This window comes from Paroedura picta, chromosome 3 (assembly GCF_049243985.1).
Source record: "Paroedura picta isolate Pp20150507F chromosome 3, Ppicta_v3.0, whole genome shotgun sequence".
Classification (NCBI taxonomy): domain Eukaryota; kingdom Metazoa; phylum Chordata; class Lepidosauria; order Squamata; family Gekkonidae; genus Paroedura; species Paroedura picta.
Window position 1 is genome coordinate 47094790 of NC_135371.1, and position 25891 is coordinate 47120680.

The following is a 25891-nucleotide window of genomic DNA, read 5'->3' on the forward strand; positions in this document are numbered from 1 at the left end:
AATACTGACCAGGGCTGATCCTACTCAGCTTCTGAACAATCCCGATGAGATCAGGATTACCTGGATCATCTAGGTCAGAGCATATGCTACCTCACCAAAGTATACATTTCCAACTGGCTTGAAGATTTCCATGTTGTAAAAAAATTACATCAGACTTGCCACTTGCCACGAACCCTTTGCTACTTGTGTTTTGGGGGAGGGGAGTGGATACCCAATAATTGTGCTGAATAAAATGCTTGATAAGCTTTTCTAATTGCCACTATTGTAATGTGTTGCCACTGATTATCATTATTTAAGTATGCAAAATGAACACTATTGTAAATTTCTAAACAAGACCAATCATGGTTCCTTCAAAACTGTACTTTCATGCATTAAATGGAAATAATGATCTGAAGTAACATTTGAATTAGATAACTAAATATAGTATTATGACAGAAAATCAAAATAACAATACAAATTGCAATGCATTGCTCTGAATTTATGCTATTGTGAAAGCTTTTATAAAGCTTTGCAGTTTTTCATCAGATTCAAACTTGAATGTGATACACTTCAAGTGATATTGTTTGTCCACTTTGATGATGTACCATAGCTAGATTGTTAAAATTTAAATGGACTATAAATTAAATCTCAGGGTGTTAAAACACTGCATTAACAATGTGCTTGAAACATGCATTCAAGCAACCCATCACTTCCATGCAAGAATTGCATCTCCATGCACTTGGGAAGATATACATAGTCCCAAATTTGTGTAATTTTTTAAAACAACAGCACTCCAAACACATGGGCTAGAGCAAATTGTCCCACGGCAAACAGAATACTTTTTACCGTGTTTGTTGGCAGCACCACGAAAACAGTTAAATTTGCTTTTCTTCTTGTCATTTAATAAATCCTCCAGTGTAACCCCTTCATGTTAAATACATGCAATCCCATCATTAATACAGTAGATGGCAGCAGCAGCAGCACAAAAGACAATAAAGGATCCACATTCAGTATAAGAAAAGTGAGTGCCAACATCTAATAACTCCATATATTCACAAATTCTCCATGAGCACCATGCAGTCATAGGATTTGCTAAAGATGATGAATTCAGCAATCTGGGAATTTTCACTTTCATTTAAAGTTTTTGACACTTATGACAGCACAGAATACTTTGAAAATGTTGATCCAAGCAAGGTGAATGTGTGGCACCAGCATTCCATGGTGAAGAGTTTTTATCCTTGTTGTTTTTACATAACAAGCAACAACAGAAATCTATTCACTTTGTCTTGGTGTAGGGGTTATGAGTGTGGACTTCTAAGCTGGCCAGCCAGGTTTGATTCCCTGCTCCCCCACATGCAGCCAGCTGGGTGACCTTGGGCTCACCACAGCACTTATAAAGCTGTTCTGTCCAAGCAGTAATATCAGGGCTCTCACAGCCTCACCCACCTCGCAGGGTATCTGTTGTGGGGAGAGGAAGGGGAAGGCAATTGTAAACCGCTTCGTGACTCCTTCTGGTAGAGAAAAGCGGCATATAAGAACCAACTCCTTCCTTATAGTAATTTGGGATTCTTGGCCAAGCTTTCACAAAAGATTTTAGACCTTGGGTCAGTAGGTTTTTAAAAAAGTTGCACTCATCATTCAATGCCTTCTGTTCAATTATTAGCATCTAGAGAAAGTATGAAGTACCCAGGCTGATCTGAGAATTGCAAATTGGGCTTTTCTTGCAACCCAAACTAAGAGGTTTGGTTGGTTGAGCTGAATGTGCTGATACTAACACACAAAAAAATTGTATGTTCATTTGTAAATGTTTGCACATAGCTTATCCAAGACAATAATACCAGACAACTGTACTTGCAACAATATGTATACCATGCACAAATTCCACTAAAATATTTCAGAACATGGTATACAAACAGCCCAATTTAGATTTCTGTGAATCAGTGTGGTCAGCTCTAAAGGAGAGAAAGTTGACTTTGAGTTACCTGAAATCCTATGCATGATTACCTGGGATCAACAAGCACTGACACTAGTCAGAATTACATCTAAGCATTCATTGGGGAGTGGCTTGCACAAATACTACCATCTCCACTGACTGAGTACATAATTATATCCATTCCTTCCAGATTCATAAATCTGAAATTACAATCAACTTTGGGGTGGTTGCAGAGTTTAAGAGGATGATATAGTGCTTAGAAAGAGCTACAGTGCAAGGGATTAGCAGTATAACAATGTGGACTTCAGTGGGTTTCATATCAAAACTAGCCATTGCTACAACAAAAATTTTATTACAGTCAAAGTATCAAAAACCTAAACTCTGATGTCAATTAGCATCACTCTGATTACACTAGCTGAGGGGGAAAACCTCTGTACCTAGCCTTTCATATGGCATCTTAAGTGGTAGTGTAAAATTTCAAAGGCCATTCTTGGTTAGGTTTACAGGATGTTATGTATATTAAAACCATCACAAAAAATGCTGGTGCCCCACAAGCAGTCTTAAATAGATCCAGTAATTTCCCACTCAATAGCTAAATTTTAAAGTTATTCTGAAACACCACAACCCTTATCCCCCAGTGATACTGTTAACAGATTAATTGTTCCATTATACAGTGCCACCTGATATGGCACAAGCTGGTGTTTTAAGATGCCATTAACAGCAGGATATAAAGACACAGAACACTTGAACAAGGGCAGAGAACATTTCTTCAGAAGATAACAGAGACATAGTCTGGACCTGACATCCTTGACTCTAAAATTAGATCAGCAAGTGGCTAAAATTGTTGTTTTCCTTTTATGAGCACCAGGGGCTAAATCTCCAGATGAACTTATTTTCTCCAAAGAGGAGATACTGGTAGGCTATTTTGGGTGTTGCTATATAGTGATTGTTGGCTTTATAGAAGGCTGAATAGATAGGAGGCTTCCTAGCTAACCACTTCCGACTCATTTTCACATGGCTGGGCACTGACGATCCAAGCTGTTTGAAATAGCTAAGGAACATCATGGAAAGCCCAATACTAAAACTGTACAGATATAAAACTAGGAATTAGGTCAAGAATTACTCGCCATGTCCTCTCAAAACATGCGCTATGATGTAATGAAGCACTGATCTATTTATTTACTGGTTGATCTATTGATTTACATGCTACCTTTCTGCCTACTACAGGCACTGAAATTGCTGGAATCAAAAGTCATAAAACACAGCAACAACTCTGCCAACTAAAATAGCACAAACCCCAAAACAAAATCAATTCAGGAAAACAATAAAAACACTCAAATGTCTTCCAGAAAAAAAATGTATGCTGGAAGACTTATAGGTGAGGGAACTTTCTTTCATGGTGTGGAGGTGGCAGAAAAAAAGACTCTACCATGAATATTTGAATTGAATTTGAATTGTATTTAAACAGTCTTAGACCAGAGCAATACTAAAACACAAAATGAAAACAAAGAGAATAAAAGGGGGGAGGGGGGGCTCTACCACCAGTGTGTATCAGTCAAATCTCAGGCAATGTGAGCTCCTGCAAGGAGGCCTCACCTATTTATCTCAGAGCTCAGGCAACTTGTTTATTACATTATGGCTACAATGTTTGTGTGACATTTTAGAACACATCAGTTTGTTCCAATAAAATAACAGTGAGGTTATTTTAAATACACAGTAGTAGCAAACATTAAAAGCATAAAATTTGCACAAAAAGATGAAGTGATATTTTAGTCTATGAACCATTGCTAGATCTCATTGTCAAATGTTATACCCACCCTAGCTGTGAACATGCATGCACACGTAACATGCATATAATTATAGAACATAGCTGAAGTAATTAAATCCATGATCCTTGCACAGAAATAAAAGTAAATGTATTTTCGAGATAAGCGACATATCATATAGTCTACTGGTTCTCAAAACTTTGGAAGGGGAATACACTTTCAAACTTACTAGCTGCCTTAAGCCAAGAGGAAAGGCAGGGTCATTAATAAAAAAGTAAAATGACTATACATTTTTGTATCCCTCTATGCAGTAACCTACTCTACTTTCTCTCTACCCAGTATAAATACAGGAATATCATATCAGTTAGGAATGAATCCCCATATATGCTTTATTTTTTCATGTCTAAACTGTATTTCATGGTTATTTTGCACATTATATTTGCCATTGGGTCTCCGAGAGCCTCCTCTTCCAGCTTCCCTCTTCCCTCCCCACTTGAGCCTCACGATCTGTCTGCAAGAGACTGACCAACTTTTGAATCCCAACCCACATTTGAGAATTACCAGGCCTGTCCTGATCTATTTGTTGCCATTCTAAGTCCTGGCAGAAGATAGCTAACTGGGAACTCAGGCATGATACAGGAAACCCTGATGGAAGACACTGTTGACAAAAATGTTAGGAGACTGAAACAGAACACCATAGTTTTGCAGGCCCTTTGCCAGAAGACTGAGTGGCATTCACCTGTCAAGCCATGCCCCTATTGCACTGTTTAGAATCCACTCAAGGCCAAGCCGAGATTAAATGACAAAATGATCTGTTACATTTGGAGGAGTAGAATAAAAAAAGTGATCTTCCATCTTCTTCTGTAAAGAAGGTAGGTCAAAACTCCAAGTAGACATTGTCCTGTCAGACACATCAAATGATCCTTTGTGAGCAACTGATCTGACCCTATACTGTGTAAGCTATTTTTAACGCATACTGTATTATTTCTGAGTATTAGCAGAGTGAGAAAGAGGGACATACTATTTCGTTTTCCTTCTTCGTCACCATCCTCTTCATTCTCAGGGTCAATGTCTTCTGCTTGGGTTATCCAATCCAAATAGCCTTTGAGATCTTCTTCAAGCTGCTGCTTTTCACGCAGCTTCTGAAAATCTCCCCTGGCCTTGGCTTTTTCTCTTTCCTTGGAAAACTCCCTATTGGGTTCAGATAAGACATAACAGAAATACTGATTTATGAAGCTCTATAGTGTTCTGTCGGTATTTCTTGTTGATACTGCTAAGCAAAAGAAATGATACGGAAATGTGAACAGTTTCCACAGTTAAGACAGTGATGCAAAACACACCATGCTGCATTCCTTATACATTATACTTTTCAGTTTTGATTTTAAAAATACAGTTTACAGAAACTGAAGTGTTCTGCTGCCTTATCTATATTAACATCATGCTGGATTTCTATCCCACTCCCTCCCTCCTTGTAAACATTAAAAGGTTTGGATTTTTATAAAATCTCTCAGAAACTGATTCTAGACAATACTCTAGAACAGCTAAAAGATAAAAAGAAAAAGAAAAGAAGACTCTAGAGTATCACCTACATGCAATTTGGTAGAGGAAAACAGGGTTACAAATGAAATGCAGGGAGGCTTGAGGAATACTACAGTGAAAAGACAACTGTAGTTATTTGTGATAAAGGCAGATAATTTCAGAACTAAAACTAGAGTTGTCCATAGGCCACATTTATGCCAAAGATAATTTCCTTGATCATGAGGAAACCACTGTAACATTCCAATTGCATTTTGGTTCCTGAATCAGCTGTCAATCAAGATTTGAAGTCTCTTTTCAATAAAAGTTAATCCAAAATGGCATAATTTGTGCCTGTCCTCCTAAATGCCCTTATTGCAAATTCCCCAAAACAGAACAAAAAAGCACAATATGAAATAGGTTTTTTTTTTAAGCCATCAAACTCAAAACTGAATAGGTCAGATTTTATCTCAGGGTCCACAGGTCTGTAATGGACTGCAGGAAAACCAGATTCAATGCCCAGCACATGCAGCAAAAATATCCCTAGTGCAGCCTAAACCCCATAACATTGTTTCCAGTTGGAATACTCATCCCAGACTAGATAAACCAATGTCCTGATTGTTAATCAAAAGAAAGGTCTTATTCCAGTCTATGTATAAACCTCTTTCTATACAAGGCCTCTTTAAATGAATGAGACTTGTATGGGAAATACAGTCCTCTTGATTCCCATTAAATTTTTGGACTTTGCCCAAAAGAGGTTCCACAAGAAATAAACTGACTCTGCCTTTAACACTTCTGTTAAATTATAGCAAAGGCTGCATTATATGAATTCAGTCAATTCAAACAGCAAATTATTACTGTTCTTTATAAGAAGTGAACTAAACAATCTGAAATTGCACATGTATTCTTGATGACTAATCACATAACCAAATGTTTAATCCATCTGTACTGGTGATGGCCAAAGAGACGTCCCAAGCAACAGAGCTCAATTGTTTTAACATCAGCCAAAATTAAACATTTTTTCTTTCATGATTTGATCTTTATAAGAGAAGGAGAAAGAAACACAGATTGGCACAAGGAAAGAATAAGGTCTTTTTATATGACTATCTAAAATGACAACTGCCTTTATTAAACTGAAAAGTTATATATGCTTCAACATGGCCTGGTCTTGAAAACGTTAGGGGCTACTAAAGTTCCCAATTTAGTCAAAACAACTGTTTTGTTTCATCTTAACAAATAACAAAAATATTGATAAATATATACTTTTGTAGACCACAGCAGAAATTATCTCTAGCAAACGAAAGCTTGGGTCACAATACATTGGCCAGCCTTTTAGGTGTTTGTAAGCTTTAATTGCTTTGACTGCAATGAGCTGGTATGACTATATTTCAAGTTTACATGTTAGCTTTATATGAATTCTTGTGCAGAACTTTAAGGGATCCTGAGAAATAAAAACAATTAAGAAATGTCCTTAGGCCTCAAAATGCCAGCAGTTTTAATGACGTGTAACCAAAGAAATCCTCCTCACAAATATACATATCCCTACAGCTGATAAAAAAGAACTAATGTGGTTTTCAAAGTATCTCATAATGTGTGAGATGCCTTCTTAAAATAATGTGTTCATGACTGACAGATGTAATAAGGAGGTATAATTGGCTGCAGCTCCAGCTCTTTGCAGTGTGTATATCCAACTACAAATAGGCATATTTCTCTCTCATACATTATGGGGTCTACTATCAGTACACATTACTGTTTGATTCAAATATAATGCCAAACCATGGATGACAGAGCATGATTTAATTTTGAAACATTGGCTGGAAACATTTAGTTGACCCTAAGGCAAGGATTATTTTATAACTTGCATCAGTTTAAAGGGGAATATCTTTTTAATAATTCTTTTTTATTCTGTTCATGGGGCAAAGAGACACCTTTATCTTTCCTCTTATTAAACTTTGGCTAAACTAAGAAATACTGTCAAGATACGCTCATTTTCCTTTGCCAGAAAACCACAGCTGACAATTCAGGGCTATCGTCTGTTTTGTGCATCATTATTTAAATGCCTTTTCCTATGAGTCCTTGGTGTGCCCTTTAGACAAGGACTCTGAGGTACCTGCGTATAAACATATATAATATCCAGACCTATTTTAATAACACTGATCCACAAACACTATTGTAAAAGTAAGCATGACTCCTTTGCTAGATTGCAGTAAGCGCAAGGGAAAATGTGCTAAATTAATAAAAATCTTATTCCAACCTTTATGCTTGCTTATAGAAGTATGTATATATGAGGACACATCAGTGCAAACTCTTTGCTGGCCTCAAGCCAGAAAAAAAGTAAATACAACTTACAGAGATTTATTAAAGGGTGTTTGAAAAGATCTTACTTGTTCCCATGGCACCCAAAGAAATAGTAATGCCTTCAGCAGAGTCTCTTCTGCAGGAAACATCTTCTAGTGGCTAGGACTGATCTTGAGGAACTGATTATCATGCCTCATTAAAAACTGTTCTGCTTGTAAATAAATTATTTTTTTTCAAAAAACTTCATTGTTCTCTCTGTAGCAGGAAAATAAACTAAGCAGCTCTATAAGCAGTTCAACAAGTGTTGAATTCTAAATATACTATTTAAAGATTATTTCCTTTTCTTCACAAGTAATTCTTGATAACAAGTGTACTGGTTCCATTCTATTAATGCAAAAATATTCACATCGCTGGGCTGTATCTAACAGTCTGTCATGAGTCTTTGCCATGTTTCCCTTCCTCAGCATTTTCTTTTGACCCCGGAAAAGCTGATTCTTGGACTGTTTCCACACTGGGAAATTCGCTGCCCCAGTTCCCATGCAGGACCACAAATCTGAAGCGGATGAGGTGAATGGCCAAATGCTCCCCCCATGTGGGAGCGAGAAAAGGTGGGGCAAACTGCCCCAGCACAAACCCAGCCTGCAGCCTGGCACAAAGCCTCCAGTGCAAAAACGGTCCTGGAGTCACAGGATTCTGCAGGATGTTTGCACTGAGGAGGGATAAACGAAATACTTCTCCATCACCCAAATGGAAGGGACAATTTCACCCATTTCTCCTTCCTCAGTGTAGCCCCTTTACCTGAATTACTGTTAGGTCACATATGTCCACTGACCCTGGAAATCGATGGGTCAGGAAGGACTGCTGCAAGTGCCTTCTGGGAAGAGAATGCTGAATATGGCTGCCCTTGTCCACATCTTTCCACCAGAGGCAAGATTTCTCCCGTTTTTCTACCCCTTTACTGACTGAGCCACCCTAGTTATGTTTCTTCCTTTCCTGAAGAATTCTGGCTGCCTCACTCTGTCACAGTATAATTTTGGCTGTTTGCTCAAACCCTTTTTAACTTTAATGGCAGTTGAGATGTTTTTATATTCCAGATTTTATAAGAGACAACATAGTTGTTCAGATGAAAATGGGTTGAAATTTCTTAAATTAATTTAGAGTTAATCTTTGTTGACATTTGTTCCAGCGTATTATTATTATTATTATTATTATTATTATTATTATTATTATTATTATTATTATTATTATTATTATTATTATTATTATTATTATATTTATTTCCCACCACTCCCTGGGTAGGCCACAGTTGTCTTAAAAACCCCAATTAAAACCCCCAGTACACTTTCTTTTAGTATTCTCTGACTATTTTGGTTTCCAGAAGACTGGTGCACTCTTTCCAGTACCCAAACTTCCTTTTTTGAAACACCAGTACTCGTCTTGAATTTTTAACTGACCCTTAAGGTCTCCAAAGGAAGTTTCTAAGCTCATCAGAACAGAGATCTCTTCACTTTCCAGAGCTAACTCCCTCTTTGACTTAGTAGGGAAATTATCCTCTCACTAGAAGATCTATAGTCTTTCTTTGACTCGAATGAGAGTCTTTACCGACTTATCAAACTTCCTTGCCAACTTTTCCCCAGTTCTCCAGTCTGTGTTAAACTGCTCTCAATCAGGCCTAAATTCTGAAACTGTCACTACTTGACGTTCCTCAACTAGAGCTGAAAATAGACTCGATTCTCCTCAGCTTCCAGTTCAGAAGTCTTTCTCAGCTCAGATCTCTTGGAACAGCCTGTTACTCAAAGCTTTGTGAAGAATTAACCACAGTCCTTTATCTGTTTACACAGTACTTCTAAGCTTTTTAAAGTGCAGTCCATCACATCAGCCTACTTTAGTTTTTACATGATCTCTATGTGCATGAAAGGGCCTCTTACTGAAGGGCCAGTCCAACAAAAATCAAGCAAGTTATTCTGGGGGCCAAAGGTGGAAAATATATGTGAAACAAGTCTGCTCAGGAATCCCTTGACACAGCTTGCAGACATACATTATAGGGAATCAATATTCACAAGTGCAACAGGAACCAATATAGCTCACTAGCATGCCATGAGAGTGGAATAGGCCTTGCCCTACTATGAGGCTGCACATATACTGCAGCATAGGGTGAAACATAGACTTTCCACAGCCATTTCAGCTTAGGAAAACAGTGTGGGAAGGATGACTGAAACCTCTTCTCCCTTCAGATTGAGTTCCTTAGTTGGATCAAGCACTGGTGCACTTGAGAATGTCAGTTACCCAACATCTGCATGCCCTCTGATCTGATTCATCTTACATATATCATCTAGTTTGCCTCTGGGTAGCTCACAAATAGGTTAATATTAGTTTGTTTCACCTGCTGTGAGAGGATGTATATTTGGCTGTCATGGCTAATGAGCAAAGAGACTTAGCTTCTATGAATTTATATCATAGGATTTGTACTTATTGCTAATTAATTAACTGTTAATTAATTTAAAAACACATTGTGTGTGAGAGAGAAAAAGACTGTTTTTTTCAAATCAATGCCTCCATACTAAGAATAGAATAAGTGGTTTAAATATCAAGATCTTTGTAAGTAGAACCAGTTATTCAAACAGCTTTCCATTTAAACTCATTTTTTCTCATAGTTATACACTATATATAGTAAAAAATATCTTCTTATAAAGGGAAAATTCAGTTATTTGCAGGAAGGGAAACATCAAAAAGTATAATGATGATGCTAGCTTTTATAGACTAGGATACTGAACATACCTGACTGGAAAACTGTTCCATGAATGGGACCTGCCTGTTAAGTTAGCTAACAATAAGTCATGTAATATCAAGAATGGGACAGGCTTTCTCTTCGATAGTTGCATGATGATTTGCACTTCCTTAATTTTGGTAACTTTCATAGCCAATAATGGAAGCCAGCTGCATGCACAGTATATTAGATTAAGTTCAATGTCACTAGGAAAGGCCAGCTGGAAGCAGGACATAATGTCAACACAGAAGGCATTAAATGTTTTGCAGATCTGAACAATCAGTAAGCGTTTTTATTTATTTATTTAATAGAAAATGTGAAGCACCTGCTAATAAGTAGGTCTAACTAAAAGTTACACAAAAGATCTGTATATTTAGGTAAGATTTTCAAAACACAGTCCAGGATTCCATAAGTGGTCCCTTTATCTTCTTTTTTTATTTATCTTTTAAAGAAGATAAATATGGTTAGACTAGTATAAAGGCCCATTGTAACAACAGGTTGAAGAAAGCTGGGCAAGGTTCCCCCAGAGAGACTCTGACCCCACCCCTGCAACATGGCCTCAAGTGGAAGCCTGGCACGGGATGGATTGGAGTGCAAACTGCCTCTGGGGGCTGGACCTCCTCCCCCTCTAGCCCCTTACCACTGGTGGCACAGCTAAGCAGCAAAGTGCTACCAGCCCCTGCCACCTTCCTGGCCTTGAAGGACAGGCAGAGGCCTGAGCTACGGCCAGAAGGAGGAGGAGGTGGAGGGAACCAAACACCCCACCTCTTACCTCAAGAGAAGACTTTGCAGGATAGATTGGAGCACAAGCCACCCCCTGAGGCCATACCTCTATTCCTCTACCTCCTTACTGGTGACTGCTTGGGGCTTGGCTGGACAAAGAGAGTTTGTTCCAGGCCCTGACGGGCATTTCAGTGTGGAGCAGGGCTGGCCTTCCTCCCCCTCTTCCAGAGCCATGTTGCGCACAGGTCAATAGACTAGCAGCATGACCACAGTCGATAGGAAGGCACAGGGGGGGATGCCTGGGCCTGAACCTTCTCCTGTTCACACCCCTAATCGGTGGTTGCTTGAGGCTGGGCTGGGCAGAGAGAGCTGGCTCCGGCCCTTGATGGGCATTTCAAAATGCAGGGGGCTGCCAGCTCCCTTGCCCATCAGGACAAGTTTTACCTGGAGTGTCATATGTCCCACAAACCATGCATTATTAGGGGGAGATAACTTTAATTGATGTGTAAAATATTGTTATCCAGGTACTGGAAGTCATTTCCAACAATGAAGAAATGACCACTTTGTCAATCTCTGTAGATGGTCAAGCATTGTAAGCACAAGATGTCATAGATAGATACAAGCAAAATGTTCAGGCATTCAAAGGAGCAAACACTGGTAAAATGACATCCAAGACACATGCAGAAAAGCCATAACAGTGAAGCTTGAGCAAATGCATAGGCCATTTTACACACTGCAAAGGAACATACAACCTTAATCTAACTGCTTACCCACTAAGTACACCAAGAACCAGGTTAAGAACGAAAAATGAGCCAAGAATGATAAGGCTAACAAAATAGATCCATGGCCATTCACATCCTATTGCATCATTTACCTGTAAAATGTAAGGAAATAAGTTATGATTCAGCTATGCACTACACAGCAGAGTCCTTTTTACAATTGACAGGTCACATAGATATCCAAATATCAGTTTCTGGTTCTTATACCAGATGGTGGAAGACAATATTTAAAGGGCTGGGAATCTGTTTTTTATTTGTATTAGTATCCAATACACTGATTAATGAAACACAGGTCACTAGCATTTTCATATTTACTTTAAAAAAAAGATCTGTACTAAGTATAAGAACCTGTAGTTGCCTCCGCAGCGTCTACAAAAAAAAAGTAACCATCTCAATGTTTTGTTCTAATTTTTCCCTCTCAGTTTATATTGTTCTTATAGAGATATATTTATATATACCTATGTGCTCATGGCAATTGTATGCAGGACTCTGCAGCTAGGACGAAAAAGGTGTATGCTTACCCGCTCAATACACCAAGAACAAGATTTAGTACGAAAAATGACCCAAAGATGACGAGACTGACAAAATACACCCATGGTAATTCAAATCCCATAGCATCATTCATCTGGAAGAGACAAGATGATCTTATAGAACCAGTTTACTCGTTCATATGTAATAATGAACAGTCAGGTAGGAGAACTATTCATACAAGTGTGACCAGATACACTCCCTGTAATTATGATAGTAAATAAGTGAGGAAAGAAGAGTAAACTGATCCAAACCCTATTCCTACTCCAAATGCAACCAACATGTGGAAGTACTGCAGAATGTAAAAAAAAAATATTAAGAATGTGAAATTTGTTTGATGAATATTGTTTTCTTTTATATTGAATGCCCTTTTAGAAGACACAGAAAATATGATGATATGGGGCAAGACTCTTCTGATTGATAATAAATACGACATTTTGACTTTTTTGCTATACCCTGGTATAGATCTTGTGAGCCAGGAAAGGAAACAGTTAGGCATAGGGTCAGATACTCAATGACACAGCATAATAAGAGCTTTAAAATAACATTTTATGTAACACTAACCTAAATGTATCCATAACCTGTTCAGTGGTTTATCTCTTTTGGATTTATGTACACCCATTTTTTTGTCAGAGTGCCCTTCTCAGCAGGGCACATTAAGGCGGTTTTATAATGCTATAAGTCAGTAAGATGCACTAGGTTTTGGAAGTAGCCAGTTGCTATTTTTCATCTAAGACAGGAGGAGCTATATCCAAAGGACAAGCAGGAAGAAGTTGAGAGATACTTTGTTCACATCTGCCTAAGTTTTGCCATGGAACTTTCAGACAATTTTTAAAAAGAAATATGAAATTATTAATTACAATGTTCTCTTGAATTGTGTTCCTTTTCAACAGCACAAGGATTTTAAAGGGTTTCTGCACAACCCTGTGCAGATATACTCCAGACCCAGCCCACTGATTTAAATGGATTTACACTATTTAACACGCACACAAAGATCTTCAAAACTTCGATAAACCGTTGCATTTTGTCAAGAAATAAATGCAAAAATATTACACTGTAAAGGGGATATAGATATCTTTTCCCTGTAGTGCTTCTGTTGATGAAAAATAGCATTTCCCAGTATCAAATCTTCAGTATTTACATTATGGGAAAATATAATCCAGTATCCAATCCACCAACTGCAGTATATTTCCACTATTTGCAATTAACTGAGAAAGTTGGTTATACAATGACCGGAAAGGGTTTATGGCACCAGAACTGATCTCCCTTTCATGCCATCACAATTTGTTGATGTGTTAAAAGTTGTTTTTTGACTTCCATTATGTATGGCAGCTTTTCCGTTTTGATTTCTTGGGATATCCACAAGTCAACCAAAATTCCATAAGAAATATTCAGTTACCATATTGAAAAACAGATGTTTGTCTTGGGATCTTTTTTTAAAACAGTTCAATTTTAAAAACATTATTTCATATGCATAAGGGAAATTGATGAAGAACATTCATATGCTGATATTACTGGATTGCTGTCAGAATAATATATTGTTCATTCCTGTTGTTCAGAATCCCTGCAATTTAGAAGTACATATTTTTCACTTGCAGAACCATCTATCGTCCTCTATTTGTTTTTTCTGTTGTCGCTTTTTGTATCTATTTTTTAATATTATTTTTATTTTTATTGTATATAAGCGCTTACAAAAGCGCTTGAATGCATTTTCTTGATCTGTGTGAACTGAATTTTAGCTGTCTATTTTCATCATGATATAGACCAGTGGTCCGCAACCTTTTTCAGGCTGCGGACCGGCAGCTACCGGGTCGCGCATGCACGTTTGCGGCTGTGCATGGCGCAAATGCGCATGAGCGGTGCGGTGCGGCGCGGCCCTGCGGAGGCAGGGAGCCGCGGCCCAGTGACAAGGCCCGGTGGTTGGGGACCACCGATATAGACCTTCTATTTGAGCCCAACTGTTACTCTGTTCCAATCAGAGTAACAGTTTCGTGTGCACACACACTTCCTTATGTACAATATAATGGGATAGGAGTAATCATTTCAAAGTTATAGGTAGAGTGTGAAAGTATAAATTAACATACAGCATAATAAAAAAGGGTTAAAAGGGATTCCATAGATAAATAGGAAAAACAGCAATTTGGATTTGTTTCTGTTCACTTGATAGAATTGCATGGGAATTCTATTAACCATTTCCTGCATGCATTTCGTGCATGCACACGAAAGCTGATCTTAACCATTAGTGGCTCTTATATTTGTCAAAGAGCCATGTAGGCGGTCCCGTCCAGCCCCGGATAGCCACCCTATCTGGGTGGTGTCCAGGTCAGCGGGTCAATCCAGATGCGTCAAGCAAAGCTGTGCGCATACAGATTTGGCCAGCCCCTAGAGCGCCCACCTCCAGCAGCCAACCGAGCGGGCCAATCCAGACGCACCCAGCAAAGCTGGATGTGTCTGGATTGGGACAGCCCCTTGAGCTGTCACCTGCAGCCGCGGCTCCTGCTTGGCCAGGCCCTTCCCCAATGGACGTCGCACCACCCAGACACCACAGTGACAATGCGCCCTCCCGTGAGACCTTCTGCCACTTATCGCCACCCGAGCCTCTGCCAAGCCGCTGCCATGGCCACCGCACCTCCCCCGACAGGCCTTCCACCCCAGCATGGGCCCCGGCTGCATGATCTACCCTCTCCCCCATCCACTTACCTGGGTGTTGCCTTCTCGGGCCAAGGTGCCGCTCTCCACCCATGTGCCCGGCGGAAGGAGCCTCTCTGCAGCCCCTTGACCTGGGGAAGGTCTTTCGCTGCATTGCGGATGTGCCGAAAGGCCTTCCTGGGCCAAGGAGCTGCTCTCCGCTTGAGAGCCCGGAGGCAGAGATCTCTCCATGGCCCCTTGGCCCGGGAGGGCCTTCCAGCGCATTGCAGCTGTGGCGAGAGGCCTTTCCGCGCCAAAGGGGCTGCATTCCGCTGGTGCGCGCAGAGGAGAAGGACCTCTCCACAGCTCCTTTGCCCAGGCGGCTCTTCCGCCATGTCATGGGCATGCCGAGAGGCCTTCCTGGACCAAGGGGCTGCTCTCCGCTGGTGCGCCCGATGGGAGGGGCCTCTCCGCAGCCCCTTGGCCCGGGAGGGCCTTCTGCCATGGCCTCTCTGCCCACACACACGGACAGGAGGCGCTGCCCCTCTCCCCCAGACACTGCTCTCCACCAACCCAGCTCTCCAGGACGAACAGACAAGGTAAGCTGGGGGAGGGCCTTCCCCCTGCCCTTCTCCTTACCCCTCCTCCCCTTCCAAAGCCCATTTTTCATAAATAGGCTGTGCTGCTAGTACCTTGAATAAAACTTCGTTGGTCTTAAAGGTGCTACTGGACTCTACATTTGTTCTGCTGCTTCAGACCAACACGGCTATCCTCTTTAGAGCCAGTTTGGTGTAGTGGTTAGGAGTGCGGACTTGTAATCTGGCATGCCAGGTTCGATTCTGCGCTCCCCCACATGCAACCAGCTGGGTGACCTTGGGCTCGCCACGGCATTGATAAAACTGTTCTGACCGGGCAGTGATATCAGTGCTCTCTCAGCCTCACCCACCCCACAGGGTGTCTGTTGTGGGGGGAGGAATGGGAAGGCGACTGTAAGCCGCTTTGAGCCTCCTTCGGGTAGGGAAAAGGGGCATATAAGAACCAACTCTTCTTCTTCTTCTTTAATCAATCCCTGGGAATAACATTGATATTTATTACAAGGCTCCTGCAACTTAGTCTCTTTTATACTTCTTGCCTAGACAGAAATACCTTTCTTACTTATGATTCATAATTTTAATTGACATTTTAAGTCAGTAGTGTTTTCATCAACATTTCATCAGGACTTTGTGAAATAGTCTGAGATGTTCCAGCAAGCTTGTTTGCTCAGTAAGTCAGCTAACTTTGGAACACTGACTTCAAAGTCTGCTGCTGGCCAGTTTCTCTCTTTAAAGAATGGCAGCTAGTTTCTCAAAACCTTGCTGATTTCAAAGGCTCTGCTCTGGGATCTCAGATGCTCACACATCAAGTATGTTTCAAGGGGAATGCCTTTCAAATCTAACCACTGACCAACAGCATACCAGATTTCTAACTTCTTTCCTATGCTCTTCAGGCTTTAGAAAATAACCAGACAACAAGCTTTCTCGAGCCTATGCTTTGGGCACTGGTGGAAGTAGCTGTTACAAATGTTCCTTGGGGTTTTTTCCCTTCTCTAATGAAGTAATCTGATTATGCATTTCCTTATCTTAGCTTTGATGCTATACTACACATTATCAGGAAGAAATAAAGAAGTGGAAGCTCCAAGAGATGAGCAAATCACCACCTTCCCTGTTCTGAGGCTTGGGGGAAACTGCCAGAGACAACCCAGCAGATCACTGGAGGACAAGCCAGTGGAGCTGGAGAGGGAGGAGCCTCAAATCTCCTAACCCATATGGCTATTACTCCACACAGGTCCTATGATTGTGGGAATAATATTTTTCCAGGCTTGGAAATGCTCTTTTTGGGGGAAGGGAGACCTGAGATGATCTACGCACCATCACTACTCACTGCTGGAATGCCTGATCTAACCCAAAATGTCTAGAATACCACCACAACAATAATAAATCTAGTAAGGAATAAGTTAAGCGATACACATCAAGCAAATGAATCTTGTGTGTAAGGGTTGCCAACCTCCAGGTGGTAGCTGGAGATCTCTGGGATTACAACTAATTTCCAGGTGAAAATGACCACTGGTTACTCACCGAGAAAGGTCCTTTGAGGACAGGAAGATGTCTTGGTGGGTGTTTCCCACCTCTGGGAAACAACCAACAAAATGTCTTCCTGACTCAGAGGGAGAAAGATCAGTTCACAATGAGAAAATGGCCACTTAGGAAGGTAGACTCTATGAACTTTTACCCCACTGAAATCCATTCCCTCCCTAAACTCCGCACTCTCCAAACTCCACCCCCAAATTTTCAAGTTTTCCCAATTCAGAGCTGGCAACCGTAGTGTGTGTGTAGGTAAAGTGACATCAAGTTGCAGCTATGTCAGCCTCTTGGGTTTTTCAAGGTCAGAGACATTGAGTTAGTTTGCCATTGCCTTCCTCTGCATAGCAGCCCTGGAATTCCTTGGAAGTTTCCTTTCCATATACTAACCAGAGCCAACCCTGCTTAGCTTCCTGTATCTGACAAGCTTGAGTTAGCCTGAGCCATCCAAGTCAGGGCAGAAGATAATGTAAAATAGGAATGAATGCATCTGGATCACTTGCAATTGGTCCTGAAACCATTAACCTTTTGGTAAATCAGATTTTTGAAATCTTCCAAAATATACCGCCCCCTGAAGCTTTCAAAAGATCCAGGTTCACAGAATCATATGGTGAGAAACCCCACAATCTTAAAAGAAAACCTTCCAATTCGTGTATTATTTAAACAGTGTATATTTAGGAAGATATAAGTGATTTCTGATAAGAGAGTAGTTCTGTCCTTCTCTGACCCTGTATGTGTTAAGAGTCTCATAAACGTAAGGTACAAGGCATCATGTCAGAATAAATTACTTTCAGTTCTATGGGAATAGCTAGCTCCTTGTAAAGCAGTTTAAAATTATTTCTCCCTTAGTGGGCTCAGCATTATTCACTCTAAACTGACATTTAATCATCACGTGTCTTCTAAGCCACAGACTTTTCAATATTTATATTTTTCCTCTGATAGTACTATCTGCTTCTCTGAATGCAGTTGTGAATGTTACTGTGAACCTAATTCATTGTGCACTCTCTCATATTCTTTCCTTCTGCAGTTTATAATGAAATGGCTGGACATTTATTTCTTATCCATTACTTCAGTTGAGTGACTATTTCTTTTAATTAGCAAAGCACATAATCCATCATAGTTCTCTAGCTCTGCCAAAGTGCTTTTGCTCCACTCCCATTCACTTTTGTGCAGTTCGCCCAGAATAACTTTGCAGTGGATGGGGTGCAAAAAGTTTTCCTGGGCTCATATAAGCATTAAAGTAAGTGTATTATTCCAACTTAGCTTTGGAAATGTTGAATGCTATCCATAATGTTTAATTTGACAATAAATTATAATATATTACAATCATGTAGCATTCTAATATATCAGAAGATCTTGATTCCCTGCTAACAGTGCAGTGTTTATACCCTTTGCCAACAGGCCTGGAGAAACATGTCCAGAAATTGCTCACAGCCTTGAATCTCCAGGATACAGAAGCGTTTATCTAAAAACATTAACAAGGACGGACTCACTGCCACTGATGAAAGACTGAAAACGGAAAACAATCTAGAGACCGTTCTGGCAGAGTCGAAGTGAATAAATAATATAAGAGACTTAAGCCACTGGATAGATTCTTTTTCTCTTTGTCACTAATTTGGAATCGTCCATTTTTCGTGTAACATTAAAGCTTTACAGGCAATTTCTGGACAGCAGTTTACCAACTGGTATGGAAGTTCAGGCTGAGTTCTCACCCATATGTGGATGCCACCCAAGCTCTGATGGATGACAACCCTCATTCCCCCCCAAGAAGCATTGGCTAGCTGCCTGGAAGCAGTGATGAGATGGCTCAAGCAGAGTCATCTGACGCCCAATCCTTCAAAGATGGAGGTCCTGTGGCTGAGCAGGGTCCAAGCGAGGAAGTGCATCTGCCCAACATGGACAGTGTGCAGCTATCAGTGGCTCACTTCACCAGGAACCTGGGTGTGATCCTGGATGCTTCCCTCTCAATGGAGGCTCAGGTCACAAGAGTAGTGTGGCTGGCCTTCTACCACCTTTGCCAAGCCAAACTACTAGTGCCCTACTTGGCCCCAGAACACCTGGCCACAAGTGATCCATGCAATGGTCACCTCTAGGCAAGACTTCTACAACTCACTCTACTCAGGCCTACCCTTAACTTTGATCCCTGGCACCAAGGAAGCCCACTTGATCTCAACTAGGGCCAGAGTCTTCTCTCTCCTGGCCCCCACCTTGTGGAATGAACTCCCAGAGGAGATCAGGGTCCCTAACAAAACTAAAATAGTTGTTAGGGTCTGCAAAAGGGAGCTCCTCCACCAGGCATTTGGTTGAGGTCAACCAACATTAACAACCTCTACTGGGCCCCCAAACCTCCCTTCCTATGATGGATCTGACCAACCATGGGTCGGTTAAATAGTTACTATGTTAGAATGTTATTTTATCTGCTTATTATTATTATTACTGTTATCTTTCATTCATTATAATTAGTGAGTTTGATGTATTGTTCTGTTTACATTCTATATGAACCACCCTTAGTGAAGGGCAGTATCCAAATGTAATAAATAAATAAATAAAATGAGCTTTCAGTACAATCCAAAGGAAATCTTCTCAGAATCCAATCCTACTCAATGAGGTTACTTCCAGAAAAATATTCTTTAAAATACTAGGAATACTAACTAATAGTACTGAATTTATACATTTCATCAAACTGATTCTATTTTAAATTGTCAACACAATAGACATACTTTCCTCCTCAAAGCTCACCAGGTTGAGCAAGATGGGATACCCATAGAGTATATACACTTAGGATGTTGAGCTAGTTATGGAAAAAACAGAGCAAGAAAGAACATAGTACCACAAATCCCTAAAATTGTTCACACATCTTTCATCTACCGAAGTAAATAAACAGGACAACATCCAAACTAACTACTTTATTTCAGATCTGTTCATATTTCCATTACCCTGATTTTATTTATAATCTGGCTTCACCATCTGCTGTCTCTCAGCACACATCTTTCTGTTAAATGTTGGTTTGTGAGAGTAAAACAACAATTTTGCGTGGTTCTCGCTGAGTTCTAAGGAACAAGTAAAACACTTTGACACAGAAGGGATTAAGCAAACTTCTGCTCATTCTGGGTCCCAAGGGCAGAAGGCAGCTGAATCTTCAACCTGTTTAGTTTATCATACACGAGTGAAAGACTGCCCATTCACTCTTGTGGCAAAAAAGGAAAACACTATTTAGGGACAACTTTATGGTAAGGGCAAAACCTATCCTATCCAGCCATCTTGATACTGGGTGGAAATAGTCTCTTAATAGCTTTAGAGGGCAGTCTAACTTGGAAATAAAGGCCACTCTACAAATGATGGCATCCTCGGGGCCACCACCGGGACACTGCTGCCATTTTAAAGTCATTTTAAAATGCTGTGAGCTCTCCCCCCGCCCCTGGTGTGTGTATCAGTTTCAGCACTTGATAACATGCACCTCAGCCTGCTGTACTGAGGGCCCAATCAGGTAGCCTTTTAAATAATTATGAATACTGGCAGCAGCCACAAGTTTATGTCATGCGTACTTTAGCCCTGAATCCTCTTTTATGCAGTGGAGCTTACTGCCAGGAAAATGTTCACAGAATTGCAGTCTTAACCATGACTGCAACCTGTTGGAATTTGCAAGATCTGAAATGTGCATGATTCAAAAGCATATGAAGAATTTCCAACAGGGGATAACAGCATAGCTAGATTAGTTATCTTTAAACCACTCCTATGGAACGGATTAAATAAAAGGGTAAGGGCTGCCGTGGAGGAGTTAGGGCGGGCCATGTCTTGGATAAAAACTCAGAAGGCCCAATCAGGAGCCGCGAAGCAGCTCCTGATTGGGCCCTCCGAGTGTCGATCCAGGGCCAAGCTGCCAATGGGGAGCCGCGCAAAGCGCGGCTCCCCATTGGCAGCTTGGCCCGACCTCGCCTCACAGGCCATGGATGCAGGCTGCGGAAACTAGGTAAGTCCTCCGGCCCTGCCACTCCTCCATCTTCAGCAAGGAGCAGGGGCGCTGCGTCAAAGATGCGGCGTCCCTGTTCCTTTCCCATCCCGGGGACCCTGGGCATTGGGCGGGAGCCTACATCGGTCACCACCTTCTCCCGCAAAGCGCCTCCCAATCTGCCCCCCTCTCACTTCAGTCGCATGCCTCCAGCCGCCCTCATTCCCGCCGCCACCATTCACTCCATCCCCAGACGTGCTGCTCGCCGCTTGCCCGCATACCCAGGAGGGCCCTGCCGCTCCACCCATGGAGGCACCGCCGCCTGCAGCCGCCCCGCCGTCTTCACCCGCCCACACCAACATTACACCTCGCCGGTGGCCCGCACGGCCAGGAGCGGTCCGTGCCGCACCCGCCACCGCCAGCCACACTCTCTTCGTTGTCGCCGACCCACACCAACCTCATGCCTCACTGGCCGGCGTGCACGCCCAGGAACGGGCTGCACCGCACCTGCTGCCAGACATGCTCTCTTCCCCATCACTGACCGGCCGTGCCCGCCACACCTCACACACCGGCCCACGCTCGCGCCGGTGGCTCCTGGCACGAACCAGCCCGCCGCGACCAGCCACCCTGGCCGGACACAGCCCGAACCTCACGCGCCCACGTGGGAGCTGGTGCCACTGGGGCTGCCCGCCCCACATCTCCAGATAGGCTGCCAAGCGGGGAGCCCCCTGCACCACACACCCGCGACGACAACTCCCCAACCTCGCTAGTGCCCGCTGTATTAGCACTATAGCGGGCTTAGTTTCTAGTCACATTATATTCTTGAATGTTCTTTGTACTCACACCCAGGGCTAGGTTTATACATGAGGCAATCTGTGGCTTGTCTCTGCTTCAGATAAGTGGAAATTTTTGCTGTCAAATACTGAGCATCTCTTACAGAATGTCTATAGCAGTAAAAAAAAATAAAGGGGCAATATTTCTTTGTCTTATGTGGCTATTTAAGGTGGTTATAACATTTTAAATATAGAATCATAGAACAATAGAGTTGGAAGGGACCTCATGTGTCATCTAGTCCAACCCCCTGCACTACGCAGGACACTCACATCCCAATTGCTCATCTACTGTAACCTGCCACTCCTTTGCCTTCACAAAATCAGCCTCTCCGTCAGATGGCTATCTAGCCTCTATTTAAAAATTTCCAAAGATGGAGAACCCACCACCTCCCGAGGAAGCCTGTTCCAGTGAGAAACCGCTCTGTCAGGAACTTCTTCCGGATGTTTAGATGGAATTTCTTTTGAATTAATTTCATCCCATTCGTTCTGTCCCTCTGGGGCAAGAGAGAACAATTCTGCTCCATCCTCCATATGGCACCCTTTTAAATACTTGAAGATGGTTATCAGATCCCCTCTCGGTTGTCTCCTCTCTAGGCCAAAAAGACCAAGCTCCCCCAACCTTTCTTCATATGTCTTGGTCTCCAAACCCCTCACTATCTTTGTTGCCCTCCTATGGACATGTTCCAGTTTGTCAATATCCCTCTTCAACTGGGGTGCCCAAAACTGAACACAGTACTCCAAGTGAGGCCAAACCAGAGTAGAGTAAAGTGGCACCATCACCTCCTGTGATCTGGACACAATACTCCGGTTGATACAGCCTAAAATCCCATTTGCCTTCTTAGCTACTGAGTTACACTGCTGACTCATGTTCAACGTATGGTCTACTAAGACTCCTAGATCCTTTTCGCATATGCTACTGCCAAGACAAGTCTCCCCCGTCTTATATTGGTGTATTTGGTTTTTCCTACCTAAATGCAGAAATTTACATTTGTCCCTATTAAACTTCATTTTATTCAGTTTAGCCCACTTCTCGAGCCTATCAAGATCATCCTGTATTCTGTTGCTGTCTTCAGTTGTGTTTGCTACCCCTCCCAGTTTAATATCCGCAAATTTAATAAGTATCCCCTCTAATCTCTCGTCCAAATAATTTATAAATATGTTGAACAACGCAGCCCCCAGGACAGATCCTTGGGGTACTCCACTTATCACTCTTTTCCAAAAAGATGCTGAACCATTAACAAGTACCCTCTGGGTACAATTTGTCAGCCAGTTATTGATCTACCTGACAGAATTAGGATCCATACCGCATTTTACCAACTTGTGAACAAGAATATCATGTGGAACCTTATCAAAAGCGTTACTGAAATCCAGATAAACTATGTCCATGGCATTCCCCTGATCCAGCAAGGTAGTCACTTTCTCGAAAAAAGAGATAAGGTTGGTCTGACATGACTTGTTCTTGTGAAACTCATGCTGAGTCTTAGCTCTCAGCTCTCAGTTCCAGCTGCTCAAGGACCGAGTGTTTGATTATTTGTTCCAAAATTTTGCCATATACAGATGTCAAGTTGATGGGTCAATAATTACCCGGATCCTCCTTTTTCCCTTTCTTGAAGATGGGGACAACATTTGCCCATCTCCGATCATCTGGCATCTCACCTGTTCTCCAAGAAGTGTCAAAAATAATGGACAGAGTTTCAGAGATGACATCTGCAAGTTCTTTTAGTACCCTTGGATGCAGTTCATCTGGCCCAGAAGACTTTGTTTCATTTAAAGAAACTAGGTTTTTGTGGACTGTTCCAACAGTGATCCTAGGCCACCATTCCCATCCCCCGTGTTGTGTTACATTTTTGCCACATTGATCACTATTTCCCTCACAAGAGAAGACTGAGGAAAAATAGGAGTTAAGCAGTTCAGTTTGGTAAAAGATCTTTATTCAGATATGGCTTCCCAGGCCGGTCCTATCCACAGAGCAGGGCAGGCCTGGGAAGCAGTGAGATGCTATGGCCTCTGGCAGAAGGCTGCAGAACTCCTGCTGTAACAGGTAAGGAGGGGGAAGGGGGAGTGTGCCTGTCTGAGAGGGATGGGGAGGGACCAGGAAGAAGAGGTTGGTGGGAGAGGCAAGTGGGCAGTGGGGGAAAGGTGTGAAGGGGAGGGAGGGATTAAGGGGGAAGAACCAGGATGGAGAGGTAGAAGGGAGAGGCAAGAGGGGAGGGGTAAGGAGAGAGACAGTATCTGAGAGGGAGGGGGCCAGGATCACGGAGTCCCACAGCAGGTATGTGTTCCATATACCCTGTGATAGTTGGACTCTGAGTATAATTTTTTTTTGTATTGAATTGAATTGAATCAAATAGATTTTATTTTTGTGCATTTTGGATTTGAAAAGACCTATGGACATATGCAATAAAGTTTACTTACTTACTTCTAGTTAGATTAGTAACTTCCTGACATTTTTCAGATAGTGGTGTAGTGGCTAGGAGTGTGGACTTCTAACCTGGCGAGATGGGTTTGAATCTGTGTTCCCCCACATGCAGCCAGCTGGGGGACCTTGGGCTCACCACAGCAATGAGAAAACTGCTCTGACCAGGGTTCTCTCAGCCTCATGTACCTCACAGGGTGTCTGTTGTGGGGAGAGGAAAGGGAAGGCGATTGTAAGCCGCTTTGAGACTCCTTTGGGTAGAGAAAAGCGGCATATAAGAACCAACTCTTCTTCTCCTTTTTCTCCTTCTTCTTCCTTTAGTGTCCTGATTGTTGTTTTTTTCAAGACTTCCTACTGTTTTGAGCACAAATCTCTGCTGCCAGGAATCTCTCTATAAAAAGTTTGTTTCTCTTCTTAAACTTTTCTTCTTTTAAGCAGCACAGTGCTCTGTATCTTTTGCGCAGTTAAACTCTGCCAACCCAGCCTGGTGAGGAAGCAATCATTCCCAGCTATATTAGCATGTCTATAAAAATAGTGTGCTTGGAGGCTGGAAGAGATGGGAACAGACAAAAAAAGACCTGTGAATTGTTTGAAGGTGAAATACTTAAGGGTCTCTCTCCCTCCCTCCCTCCCTCCCTCCCTCCCTCCCTCCCTCTTTCTTTCTTTCTTTCTTTCTTTCTTTCTTTCTTTCTTTCTTTCTTTCTTTCTTTCTTTCTTTCTTTCTTTCTTTCTGTGGGCAGAAGTGGGCAGAAGTGGGCAGTGAACTTGTTGTGTTGTAGGAGTGGTTTATTGTCTCCATTGTGCTCTGATTGTAAAAATAACAAAAATGTTTCAAAGATGCCATATATTTTCAGTCCTTTGCCCTACAAAAGAAACCAACCAAGGCAACACTGCGTCTGGAAGTTCTCGTTACCTGGGAAAGTGGGGAGTGTGTAACAATATAAAGGGCCTCCTTCCAAACCAAACATAGCCCATCTGTTATAGTGAGCACTACACTTAAAAAGCAGCAGCCATAGAATAAAAGCATTGGTGTAAATTGTTTTTGCTGCTCTGTGTATAAACACTCTCACAGAATAGTTATTTTCTGTTTCCATGGGAGGCAGAACTACTTTAGGAGATCAGGCTACTAGGGGAATAAAGGCAATACTAATTAAATCCCTGCTGGTTGCATAAACACTTAACATTAGTGCTGTTCTTCTGGCACCTTCAGTAGCTGATTGCCTTTGGTTACAGAATCCGTTCTCCATGTATGATAGTAGCTACTACTTGTAAGAGCAGTTATTAATGACAGTGATAGTGGATCTGGTACACAATATAGAACTCCATTGTTTAAAAGTTCTGTATATGAGGATAAAATACCTCATCCAGGTTTTTGACGTTGCTACATATGTTTTAACTAGAAAACATGTATTTATTTATTAGGACATTTTGATTCATGTCTCCCAATTTATTATATCTCTTGGATCAAAAATACTAATCGTTACAGCATATAAAGGAATAAAATAGTTAACCTGTAGCCCTGTATTTAATATATTTTATATAAAACTCTGTTATAGATTTCTTATCACCTGGTTAGATAATACAAAAAACAAAGAACATTTTTGTCCAAACAGAGCTCATAATCCAGCTGTTTTCCATAACTTTGATTGGGGTACTGAGG

The 25891-nt window shown here is 41.6% G+C and overlaps 1 protein-coding gene across 14 annotated transcripts in view; it reads right to left on the minus strand.

Moving 5' to 3' along the window:
- Positions 1–25891, minus strand: part of CACNA1D (calcium voltage-gated channel subunit alpha1 D) — a 312904-nt gene that overhangs the window by 144646 nt on the left and 142367 nt on the right. For 9 of the 14 annotated variants that reach the window (XM_077325522.1, XM_077325523.1, XM_077325521.1 and 6 more), the window contains exons 8-9: positions 11752–11855; positions 4700–4869 (exon numbers count right to left, since the gene is read on the minus strand). In XM_077325522.1, the coding sequence (XP_077181637.1) occupies positions 4700–4869; positions 11752–11855 (274 nt within the window). Of the gene's footprint in view, positions 1–4699; positions 4870–11751; positions 11856–12281; positions 12386–25891 lie in introns of all 14 variants that reach the window. The other 5 variants (XM_077325529.1, XM_077325533.1, XM_077325520.1 and 2 more) reach the window with 3 other exon arrangements.